We start from the raw sequence: 12,010 nt of genomic DNA on the forward strand, positions 1-12,010 counted from the left end.
TAATGGCTACTTCCAGCATGATGGTGCACCATGTCACCAAGCAAAAGTCGTCTCAAACTGGTTTCATGAACATGACAATGAGTTCATGACCTTCCCAGTCACCGGATCTGAATCCAATAGAACACCTTTGGGATGTGATTGAACGGCAGATTCGCAGCATCAGTGTGCATCTGACAAATCTGCAGGAGTTGCGTGATGCCGTCATGTCACCATGGACCAGAATCTCAAAGGAATGTTTCCAACATATTATAGAATCCATGCCAAGAATAGAGGTTGTTTTAAGAGCAAAGGGAGGCCGTACCAGCGTATGAATCTGAAGGCTCAGGTTTCATTTGCTCTGGCAGAATACATCTGGACACCCTCCATTCAAACAGATTTCGACCCTTCCCAGGGTCCTGCCAATCCCATCCATTTATCTAATATGGGGCTGATTTGACACGATGAGGATGCAGAGGAGAGCTGTCGATGCACCATACCAAAATGGCTGCCGCTAACATGGAACGGTCTGAATCTATCGCCGTTGAGGCACCGTACCAAGATGGCTGCTGCTGATGTAGAACTGTCTCGTGGTGGCGGAACTCTGTTCGGTTGTGAAAACCAGGGGGCTATTGCGAAAGCATCAGCATTCACCGTGATGGTAGCTCTGCCTCCGTAGTCCGAAATAGTCCGCAATCTCTGCCACGTGCCCGTTGTCAGACAGCTCGAACTCCACTCTTTCCCTGTACCGACGCTGTGCCTCTTCAACAGCCTTCGTCAGTTGGTAAGACGCCGCTTTGTAATCGTCCATGTTGCCCGACACGGCAGAAGCAGCGGCGCGCACGTTCAATGCGTCCCGTATGGATTTGTCGACCCACGGTATCGCGCCATAACCATGAGATCACGGGCCACATCTTCCACTTGCTTAGTAATGGCGTTCATCACCACTTCCGTGAACTCTCTGACATCAACGGGGGTGGCGCAAAACACGGCCCAGTAGACGTGACTCAGCACGTCCTACAGCGTGGCTTCAGATTGGCCAGTCCAGCACCTGATCTCCCTCGTCACCGGAGCTTCCTGAGCACGATGGAGATATTCAATTCAGTATTACATTTCTGTTAATTAGAAATTAATGGGTGAGTCCATTTTTTTTTTTTTTTTGTTTGTTTTTTTTTCCTGTAGGCCTAATTGTATTTCCAATCTCCTGATTATGTTCTCTCGCTGCGTCGATGCAGAATCGTCCGCATCGCGATGCATCTTAAAATCTAGAAATTTCGACATCTCTAACATGCATTCATTTATGGGGTCTTTATTTTATATGAAATTATTTATCCATATATCTCTTAGGTGTCAGGATGGTGTGGTTTGAGCAACTGCACCTGACCTGGGTCTAGGTGATTGGGATCAGAGTGGTCGCATACCTGTTGCTCGTTGGTTGGTCTAACAAGCAGCAGGTAAAACCCCCATTCCCACACTCACTCAGGAGAGGAGCCTGTGTCATGACACATGCTCTCTGCTCCTGGTCTAATTCCAGCTGGCCCACTCCGTCCAATAAACTGGTGGTCACAACCCCCGTCTTCTGTGTCTGTGCCAGAGGTCCCGGAACACGTCACTTGGGGGTGCGTTGTAGGCGAAACTGCCACAATCTCTTTTCGACAAAAGTAGTCGAGTGCTTCCGCATCAGAGTCAACATATCTGATTCTTATAAAACTCTTAACTTACCTGCTACACTTAACTGTACTTACTTCAGTACAGTTAAGTGTAGCAGGTAAGTTAAGAGTTGGGAGTTGGGTGTAGCAGGTAAGTTAAGAGTTGGGAGTTGGGTGTAGCAGGTAAGTTACTTACCTGTTGGGAGAAACCCAAGAGAATCCAAAGGAAATTATTATAATAACAGTTAATAGAACCATTGAGTTCATTACCTGTCTTATATTCAGCTAATTCTCTGGCTCTGCCCTATACAAAATATACAGTGCTCACCTGCCATACTTTATAGAAGAAAGATGACTTGTCCAAGAGTATTTTCGCAAAATTTGGTGCGGGGTAAAAACATCTAATTTTAACTTTTTGATACCCACAGATCATTTTGTTTTGACACAGTCTGTACTATTCTTGCAGAAAGATGTGCAAGTTCTCCCACGATATCCGTTCGGATCACAACTACCCCCTGCTGAGAGAGTGCACGCTGCACGAGCTGAACGAAGACGACCTGTTCTTTCTGCTGCTCCAGAACGACACCGCCCTGCTGCCCGAGGTGATGCCCATGCCGAAACAGGCGCGCAAACACACTTGCACACGCTTATCACCTCGTCTAAACTAGAGGATTTCACGGCTCTGCCCCAGTCCCGGCCCCAAACCTGGCCCCAAACCCATGCAGATTTGGGGCCATGTTTTATCACAGCTAATTTGCCTTTTGGTCAGGGGAACATTCTATTGCCTGTGAGTTATGTGTAATACCCGAGATTAGCCGTTATCAGCGCAGATCACCTGAGGAACATATGGAAGGGTTTCTGCCCAACACTCCTCGGCTACGTTTGTGACCATTACATTTAACTGAGTTCATTAAAAAAAACACTAACACACACTTGTTTCAAACACTATAAAAATGACGTGTTTTAGTGCCTTCAATGAAAATTTACATTACATTTAGCAGACGCTTTTATCCAAAGCGACTTACAATTATTTAAACACCGACGGACGCAGCCATCAGGAGCAATTAGGGGTTAAGTGTCTTGCTCAAGGACACTACAGCATGCTAGCAGGAGGAGCCTGGGATCGAACCAGCAACCTTTAGACCACTAGACCGACAGCTCTACCGCCTGAGCTACCATCCCCCCCCAAAATGAAAATGGCAAAGGAAAGTGGAAAAATGGGGAAAAAAGGAAGTTGCAAGAACAGGTACAGTGTTATGGCGTATCCAACAGGTAAGCCAGCTTGATGATTTATGCATTTTATCCCTTTATATTAAACAGTCGGTTCCAATAGAATCTGGGGACAATATTCACGGCTCCAATTGGGTTCGGGTCCAAATGTTGGGACCCACGAAGACCTCTAGTCCAAACATCAGTGCCTTTGCTTTACTTAGCTGGCAGTGGTTTTAGATTGCACCTTTTTTGGTTGGGCCAGATAACACATCTTTTTCTCCCTCACATTGGGAGGAATGATTCATGATTTTATCTTGATGTTCTTTGTGCTTTTGGGTATGACCTTAATTTAAACATGCAACATTTTTGCATTGCAGGTCTTTCTGCTGATTTGCTGCCAGTGTATCATTGCTCTTAAGGTTTCTCTCTTAAGCCAAGTGGAGAGGTGTAGCTCGTTCTGCTCTCTCTTTTTCAATTTTCCCCTTTTTTCCTGGAGAGCAACGAGCACCAGAGTAGCTTAAATCTCGGCCTTTGTGGATGAGACAGTAGGTGTAGACACGAGCAGTGCCGTTAGAGACAAACCTGAATGTGACATCTGTGAATGAAAACACGCAGTGTGCCGGGAGGGGAGGGGGGGGACAGGAAGCGTGAGCTCGTCATTTATTCAAGAAAAGTGAGCTCATCATTTATTCACAACATTAGTCATGAAACCGATGGAGAAGGAGGAAAAAAGGAGAGAGGAGGGGGGGAAAAAAAAAAAAAAAAAAAAAAAAAAAATTCAAAATGGAACAGAACAAGTGGACGAAGAGAAGCCTCGAAGAACCAGACGGGGGGAAAAACACTATTTTAAACCAAAAGAAACAAAAATGTAAAAAAAAAAGGAAAAACAAACCAAAAAAAAAAAAAGAAATATAAAAAGTGTCCTGTTGATGTGCGTTTTGACCTGAGGGATGTGTCCGTTTCCTGTGAGGTAAAGTAAAACACTTTGGTGTGTGAGTGGGGGGGAAAAGAAAAGTCTGCTATGTAAAGCAATATTTAGGGTGCTTTCACACCTACCCCTGTTTGGTCCGTTTTAATTGGAACATGGTGCATTTACTCTCTTGGTGCGGTTCGTTCGGAGAGGTGTGAACACGCATTCAAACTCTGGTGCCGACTAAACAATCGGACCATGGTCCTCCTGAAAAGACAGGACTCGGTCTTGTTCCAAGTGAACCACGGTTTGGTTTGTTACATGTGAGAACGCAATCAGACCTAATATAGGAAGCAAACCAAAATACAGTGCATTGTGGGTTGAAAACGGGTGTTGACACTTGTGCGTGACACCGTTCTGATTTGATCAGAACACCAAATCATTTTAATGGCACAATCACAATGCGCTGTTGTTGCTCTATTGTTGCCTGCGACAATATGATTTTGTGACAAAGGGATTTTCCCGCATTCATGTTTTTCTTGTCCTGGATTATGCATTGAAATTATCCCTCCTCACCACCCCAGCTTTTTATCAATGAAAAGCCAAGCTCCTATGCGAACACATGAGGCTCCAGCCGTGGAACAGACCAGCAGTCTTGAGTAAAGATCCTGGACATTGGACAACGTGGCTGTATCACTGCGTAAAGACTGTGAAAAGAAAGTGTCACTTGTTTATACATTTTGGTTTACTTAACACAGGACTGTGTGAACATTAACCGGACCAAATGAAAAATGCAGCAAAGGTGCAACTTGCTCTTAAATCGGACCAAATCTAGCCTACTGTAGGTGTGAAAGTGCCCTTAGTGTACTTTGTTATACATGTGCTCCTCATTTAACGACCGAGTTCCGTTCCTAGGACCAGGTCGTTACGCAAAATGGTCATTAAGCGAAGACCCGTGTTATTTCACGGTAAGGGGGCGTGGCCATTGCCAACGCGAGTGTAGTGAATACTGACAGACTGCAGGAACGAGACTGAGAACGGTGATGAGATGTATACAGTGTATATAGTAAATAAACGGTGATGAGACGATGAGACACCGCGGAATTGTACGCAGCGCACAATACAGACTAGTCAGAGCTGGTCGCAAGTCCGAATGGTCATTAAACGGGCAGGTTGTTAAGTGAGGAGTACCTGTATTCACAATGAATATATTCAAGTTGTGTTTTCTCTCTTTTTTTTTTTTTTTTTTTTTTTTGGTTACTTTTGACAACCAAAATATAATCAGGTACAGGTTAATGTTTCAATATACTGTTTGTGTAAGTGTACTTGCAATACATTGACAGCATATTAATGAAGTGCTGCAGGGATGACGTATTTTTGTAGGCCAACCCGGAAGTTGGCATCACCTTGGTTCCCTCGACAAAAAGCCAATGGGATTTTTCCATTTGATGTTGGATTATTGCAGAAAATATACTCTGGCAAACAGAAATTGATGATACCTACACTTTTTGTTCAGAAAGATAATCTTCACAAGTGAAAACGGTGACCAGACTGTGTGTCCACAGTCCCGACAAATATCCTTAAAACACAAAAATGTCAGGTTTTCAACATTACTACCAAATTGTCCCGGTTGTCACCACAATTAAAATAATATTAAATATTGCTTCAGGCAGCAATACACGGGGTCCAGTATCGACATCAATTACACTTTTTTTTGAGTTCCCATAAATGCATCAGTTCGTGCTGCAGTCTTCACTACGTAGCTCGCACGATGCAGATGTGCGTTCGTAGCCACAACCTGCACATATATAGCAAATTGGATGATGATGTCACATAGTGCCTTACTACACAACTTATCTCGCTCCACCACTCGACCGGATGTTTTAGAACCTTGGCGTGTGGCCGATGCAGAAATGTCGGTCTACGGTCTAATTTCATCGGTTTTTCACTCATTCCTGCTCCGTATGTGGATCGATATGGATGAAACTTGACCTGTGACATCCTGGTTCTAACGACACCTCAACCGTGTCTGTAGCTCCAGTGTTTGTCATATTCCAGACACTTTTAGCCCAACAAATGCCAAGGAGAAAAATAAAAATAAAAATCTAAACAATAACGATAGGGTTTCAGCCCTGCGGGCTGAACCCCTATTAATATTATACTTAAATGCTGCATTCTGCACTCACTGCTAGGGTATCGGTCGCACACGGTGGAAATCTAGAGGCTGACTTTCCATGTTTGGCCTGACAGCCCTTGTAGTCTCACTTAGCCACTTGTTAGCAACCACCTTTTTTTTAAGACACGGAAAAGCACAAGTGGGATATTTACTGACCTATTTTATGTTGTAGAACAAAACGTGAACCGCAGACCTTATGTCAGGCATATAACCAAAAACCCATTCAAAAATCCCATTGCCTTTCAGATGAGGGAACCAGAAGTGCAGAAATGTTAACTAATTTCCAGGTTTTAGGACTTATTACTGCACCACTCTGACTAATGTGCTAAAGCTGTGCTTTAAATTAGTAGATAAATGTGAATTAGAAAAAATACTCCCGCATAAAAGTACAAAGTGGGTGGAAATTTTTATTACATTTTATATACTTAAAATGTGCTCAGTATGGGGGGAATTATTTTTTTTTTATTTTTCACTTGGGAGATATTGATTCATTTAATCTTTTTGCCTTTCATTGGCCCAGCAGAGTGTGGATGTGTTTTTCATTTTATTTATTTTTTGGCTTTCCACACCCTCCCACACCCCCTCTCCCGTCTCGTCCAGGTGTGCTCCCACTACAACAAAGGCTCAGGGCCGCACGGAGGCTGCACCTTCCAGGAGAGCTGCACCAAGGTGCACGTGTGCATGCACTACGTGCAGGGCGACTGCATGTTCGGCCACAAGTGCAAGCGGCAGCACGTCATCGACCACCACGGCCGCCGCATGCTGGAGGAGCGCGGGCTCAGTGGCGACGTCATCCTGGACCTGCCGTTCATCTACCAGAACATCCACCTCCTCAACGCCTCCGCCTCTTTCTCCCCCAGAGGTGAGCGGCTAGTTATTTATAACTTGGATACAAATTGGTCCCATAAGATTGACTTTCATTTAAATGTAAGTCAGATACTAGGATGGGTCAAATGCAGAGAACTTATTAGTCAAAGTATGTCTGGTGAGACAAACTAGGCCTACGTTCCTGTGGCGGTAATGTGCCCCAAGTCCACCAGGGGGCAGTAGAGGACAAATCTAATCTGGCTGGTAGAACGACGTCCCAGTTAACTGTTGAGGAATGTGCCATCATAAGGGTTCTAACCAGGTCCTTGAGGTGCTTGAATTTCATCCTCGGAAATGTAAGCACTGGAAAATAGCTGATTTTGTGCTGAAGTCCTCGAAAAGTCCTTGGGGGGAAAAAACGTGATAATTGATGCTGCTCCTCGATACGTCAGATACTAGGATGTGTAAATGCAGAGAAATCGCGAATTTCCCCGTTGTGGGACTGATAAGGTTTATAAATAAATAAATATTCCCCCAGGTTTTGTTTTTAAAATTGTAACGTCATAAAACATTTTCCGGAATCGCCCTTACAACATAGATTATGCCAGGGAAATGTGAATTTAATCCAGTATGGTTGGAAATCGACATTCACACATTTTCTTTCTAAAATGTAATATAAATCATCCCAGCGGTGGATTTGACTGATACCACTTCAATGTAACTTTGTTTATCAAAATTACAATATGATCAATTTAACCAATGATGTTTTCTTTACTATTTTTGTTCAGAGAATACGCTCGAGCAGTTCTCCAAGCCCGTCATCCAGCCGGATGAGAGAAAAGAGATCTGCCTGCATTACATACGCAGAAGCTGCCGATTTGACGGTGTGTCTGATGTTTTTCACTATCTTACGCCTTAAAAGCGCAGTTCTTTTGGAGTGTCTTGGATAATTTGGAATAAAAAAAAAAATTAATTGAATTCCTATCTTAAAATGTGATGCGTTTAGCAATATAATTTATACCATGACAACGTTTGCTTGGTTGGTTTGCCTCTGAACTGCAATGCTCTTGGAATTCCTCTAGGTGACGACAAAGCATCAAATTATAAATCCTATTATAATTCACCAGAAAGTAGCTCAAAATAATGATTATGTTGCTGATATTTTCACAGACTTACAATTGCATACATATAAATATTTATAAATATGAATATTACTTTTATTAAGTTCATTATATATTGCCAAATTGTATGTTTTTTACAAAAAAAAAAAAAAAAAAAAAAAATATATATATATATATATATATATATATATATATATATATATATATATATATATATATATATATATATATATATATTAGGATTATTTCCTATTGTTGATTTTTTTTTCTGTTCTATAGCTAATTCAAGATCTAAAATAGATAGATCTAGATCTATGGGTCAATGACATGACCCTATTTTTGTGTCTGCATAGATTCTCACTAAAATAAACTAGATATGAAGACAAATATCACTTTGTTTTACAAAGTGGAAAGGCCTAAGAGGCTTATTACGGTTGTACCGCTGGACATTTTTAACAAATTGACATATTGTCAAAAATCTAACAAACTAAGTCTTTCAGCTTAATAGACACACGTGTATAAACAAAACACAGCTCTTTAACAAATAAACGACTATAAATACACTTACCTCAATTTTTTTTTTACCCCCTTCTTAAAAACCAAATTTGTAATGTACAAGGAAACACTTTAAGAAATTAATATATTTGTATTATAGTTGACATCCTGAGTTTAGTAGTGGTGTTAATTCACTGGCTTCTGTTCCTCGGTGTAGAGCGGTGCATGCGCGTGCACTTCAACCTGCCCTACAAGTGGGAGGTGTTGGACGGGGACGCCTGGATAGACCTGAGGAACATGGAGGAGATCGAACGGGCCTTCTGCAACCCCCGCAGCACGCAGAGGTCAGAGGTTCCCTTCCTTGTCCCTCGCGTTGTCCATGATGTTTTTATTATTATTATTGTTTTGGTTTTTTTCTACGTTTGTTTATCTCCTGCTTACCCGCAGCCCGGGCGTGCGGCCCGTCGACTTCCTCACCATGACACGGGAGGCGGACCCGGTTCGGCGTCTGTCCACGGTGTCGTCGGTGACCAAGCCCCCGCACTACATCATGACCACCGAGTGGCTGTGGTACTACAAGGGCGACCACGACAACTGGGTGGAGTACGGACAGGCTGTGAGTGGTGCTGTGTTGCAATAGAATATAAACCGTTTTTCGGGGGGTAAATTCAATTATATACACATGAAATCCCTGTTTGTGAATTTATTGATTGTTTTAACCATTTATGTTTTCCACCCTGTTACACATATATACTTCTATATTATATTGTTTTTACATGATATATACAAATGTATGTAGTGTGTGTGTGTGTGTGTGTGCGCGCGCAATTTCCTATTTTGGAGGGAGTGAATTGTTGATACAGAGGCTTGTTAAATTTAATGTTTACTGAATATAGTCAATTTTTCTAATTTTGTTGTTATTTTGGGGGTTTTATTCTAATTTGTTTCTTTTTATTATTTAATTATTATTATTATTATTATTATTATTATTATTATTATTATTATTAGAAGAAGAAGAATCTTTAATTGTCACACGACATGCAGCTACAACACACACACACACACACACACATGCACATTCTTTGGATGGTGGCCAGTGAAACGTGGCCTCTGCATCCCTTGACCCATCCTGGCTTGTCCTTCCTCCGAAGGGGCAGCCAGGAGCAGTGGGCAACATTTGACAACGTGCCCGGGGACCTGGTACAAGGTGTCCTTCGCTGGTCAGACGATGATGTGTGCATGTTTTTGGTGGGGGTCCTTACTGTTGTTAGATTGAGGAAACCCCATGTGAGCACAGGGAGAACACGCAAACCCCACACAGAAAGGCCCCTAATTGGGAGATAACCCGCCGGAGCACAGTGCCAACAGCGCCCCTGGCGGGAAATCGAACCGTCATCGTATTATTATTTCCTACCTACGTTTCCCTCTGGGGGTGAATAAAGTGTCTATCTATTATGGTGAAAAGTAGGACTCCCACTTAATCTGCCGAAAAATGCGATTCATTTTTTCCATCTCTGTCACGCCTTGTAGCAGGATGACAAGCGGCACATGACCTCTGTGACCTCCCGGGACCTGGAGGAGGCGTACATGGCCGACCAGTCGGCCGAAATGACGGTCGTAAAGGGCCATCGGCAGTACTACGTCAGCTTCCAAGGTGAGAAAGCGCCTGCCCCCGGTTATGAAACGTTCAACTGGTTTTTTTTTTTGATATTCGGTTCTTGACGAGTCATTCAGTAAAAAGTGATTTTTCGACTCCCCGTTCATTTGATTCAGTTGTTCAGGGATTCGGGCGAACCAGGGAAGACTTCCTGAAGTCCAAATGAGAGTCAGAGGAGTTGGTTGTGAATGGAACTCTCACAGGAAAATAGTCAAAATCCGTTGTTTTGGCAGGGAAATGAAAAGTGTGAATCCCGAAATTAATTTGACGAAACAAGGAGCTCTTTTGCCGGAGTGGCTCGGGACTCATTGAAAATATAACACCATTTCTAGGCTCGCATCACCGCTGCCCCGCCTTTACCGCCCGTATTTCTCTGCTTGAGATGTCAGGGACGCACCCTGTACCGGACGGTACCGGTCGGTTTCTCATCGGCGTCCCTTCATCCTGACCAACTCATTGTTCATGTCTCTCTCTCTCTCTCTGCCGCTCTGCAGACATGTACCAGCGGAACCCCAAGCACAACACCAAGCGGAGGGTGCGCCGCCGCCCTCGCTTCGTCTCCATCACGGAGGTGGAGAAGCAGACCACTCGCTACACGGCCAATTTCCCGTACGGCCAGTGTTCCCCCAACGCTTCATAGGGTCAAAGAAACACACGTGAGAGAGTTTTTCAACACTCCCACAGGAGAGCAAATGTCAAGTGCCGCACTCCGAGAACACCCGCGGAGTGCAAAACGAATGGATTCTACACCTCCCTGAGAGTTGAAATGCCGTATTTAAGAATTATATACACAGTCAAGTCAAATGTATTTATATAGCCTTTAATCACATTACAGTCTCAAGGTGCTTCACAAGACCCTGTCCCAGGCAAAACAAAACCAGAGGGGTAAAAAAAAAAAAAAGAAAAATCACAGAAGGAGGAACCGCCAAGAAACACACAAGGAACAGGTGAATGAAGGGTGCTACAGGACGCACATATTAGTCAGCCCTTTCAAAAATAACAGCCATTTTGAGTTTCAAGGGAAAATGAAATATTCAAAGACAGGATTAGCACTCCGAAGTATGATTTCTGAGACATAAAAGCAATGTGTTGAAAACAAGGGTGTCGCCATCTTGGCTGAACTGGCAACGCAAAGTTGGCAGGCTTTTTCGAGTCACCCGTTTTGACCCACTCGGTCACATTACGCCCGTGCCACTCTCGAGTCCGGAGTGTGGGGACTTCGCCGAAGGGGAAGAGCTCTGAAAAAATAAACAGTGCGGGGACGGACGGCCCTGACAGCGAAGGTCAGAACCCTTCACCAACGACAGAGTGCCTTAGCTTTTACTGTTTCTAATACAGACCCTTAAAGCTATGTACATATAACCCATAGCTCATTTTACAACAGCATCACAATCACGTTATTCCTCTTAATAGCATTGTATAAAGCCACTGCAGTTATCTTTTTGACATGGAATGTATGGAAGTGTCAACGCTAAAAAAATAAATAAATAAAATTAAAAAAAATGTTCTACTGTAATGTATTAACAGTTGAAGGACAGATGCTTGGACGTATTGATGTTTTTGTAAGTATTGTTCTTGCTTTTTAACAAAATAAATATAAGTAAAGCGTCGTTCTGTTTATTCATCCTTGAAGGGTGGTTGTATTGAAACTTATTTAAAAGCAACTTTTAATTTTTCTTTGGGTTTCCACATTATTTCCTGTCTTTTTCCTAATTTTCAGTCAAGTACGTTATTTTATTTAACTCCTTTTTGTATCTGGACTTAAGTATGTTCATTTTCAAGGAGTTATCCGCTCAGAAATACTTTATGACTTTGTTATGACCACCTGAGTTATGACCACCTGCTGTACAGCCTACTATTTCATGCTCAATTGTCCGTCCCGCAATCCTATGGATTGGAAAATCAATCTTCTGCATCAACTGCCCAGCGCATCCTCGACATAATCGAAGCCTTTGTGGTTGAGACAATTTCGAGATGTCGTTTGAATTGCAGATTTTGGGATCAACC

At 42.9% G+C, this 12,010-nt stretch overlaps 1 protein-coding gene across 1 annotated transcript in view; it reads left to right on the forward strand.

Moving 5' to 3' along the window:
• parp12b (poly (ADP-ribose) polymerase family, member 12b) overlaps nt 1-11,613 on the forward strand; it is a 14,606-nt gene extending 2,993 nt beyond the window's left edge. Inside the window, exons 2-8 of the mRNA XM_080022213.1 lie at nt 2,092-2,227; nt 6,524-6,785; nt 7,519-7,614; nt 8,564-8,690; nt 8,794-8,962; nt 9,877-10,000; nt 10,498-11,613. Coding sequence (XP_079878339.1) covers nt 2,092-2,227; nt 6,524-6,785; nt 7,519-7,614; nt 8,564-8,690; nt 8,794-8,962; nt 9,877-10,000; nt 10,498-10,643 — 1,060 coding nt within the window. The 3' untranslated portion in view covers nt 10,644-11,613. The remainder of the gene's footprint in view (nt 1-2,091; nt 2,228-6,523; nt 6,786-7,518; nt 7,615-8,563; nt 8,691-8,793; nt 8,963-9,876; nt 10,001-10,497) is intronic.
• The last annotated feature ends 397 nt before the right edge of the window (nt 11,614-12,010 follow it).

The sequence above is a fragment of the Zeus faber genome (genome assembly GCF_960531495.2).
Source record: "Zeus faber genome assembly, chromosome: 21".
In the NCBI taxonomy this organism is placed as follows: Eukaryota; Metazoa; Chordata; class Actinopteri; order Zeiformes; family Zeidae; genus Zeus; species Zeus faber.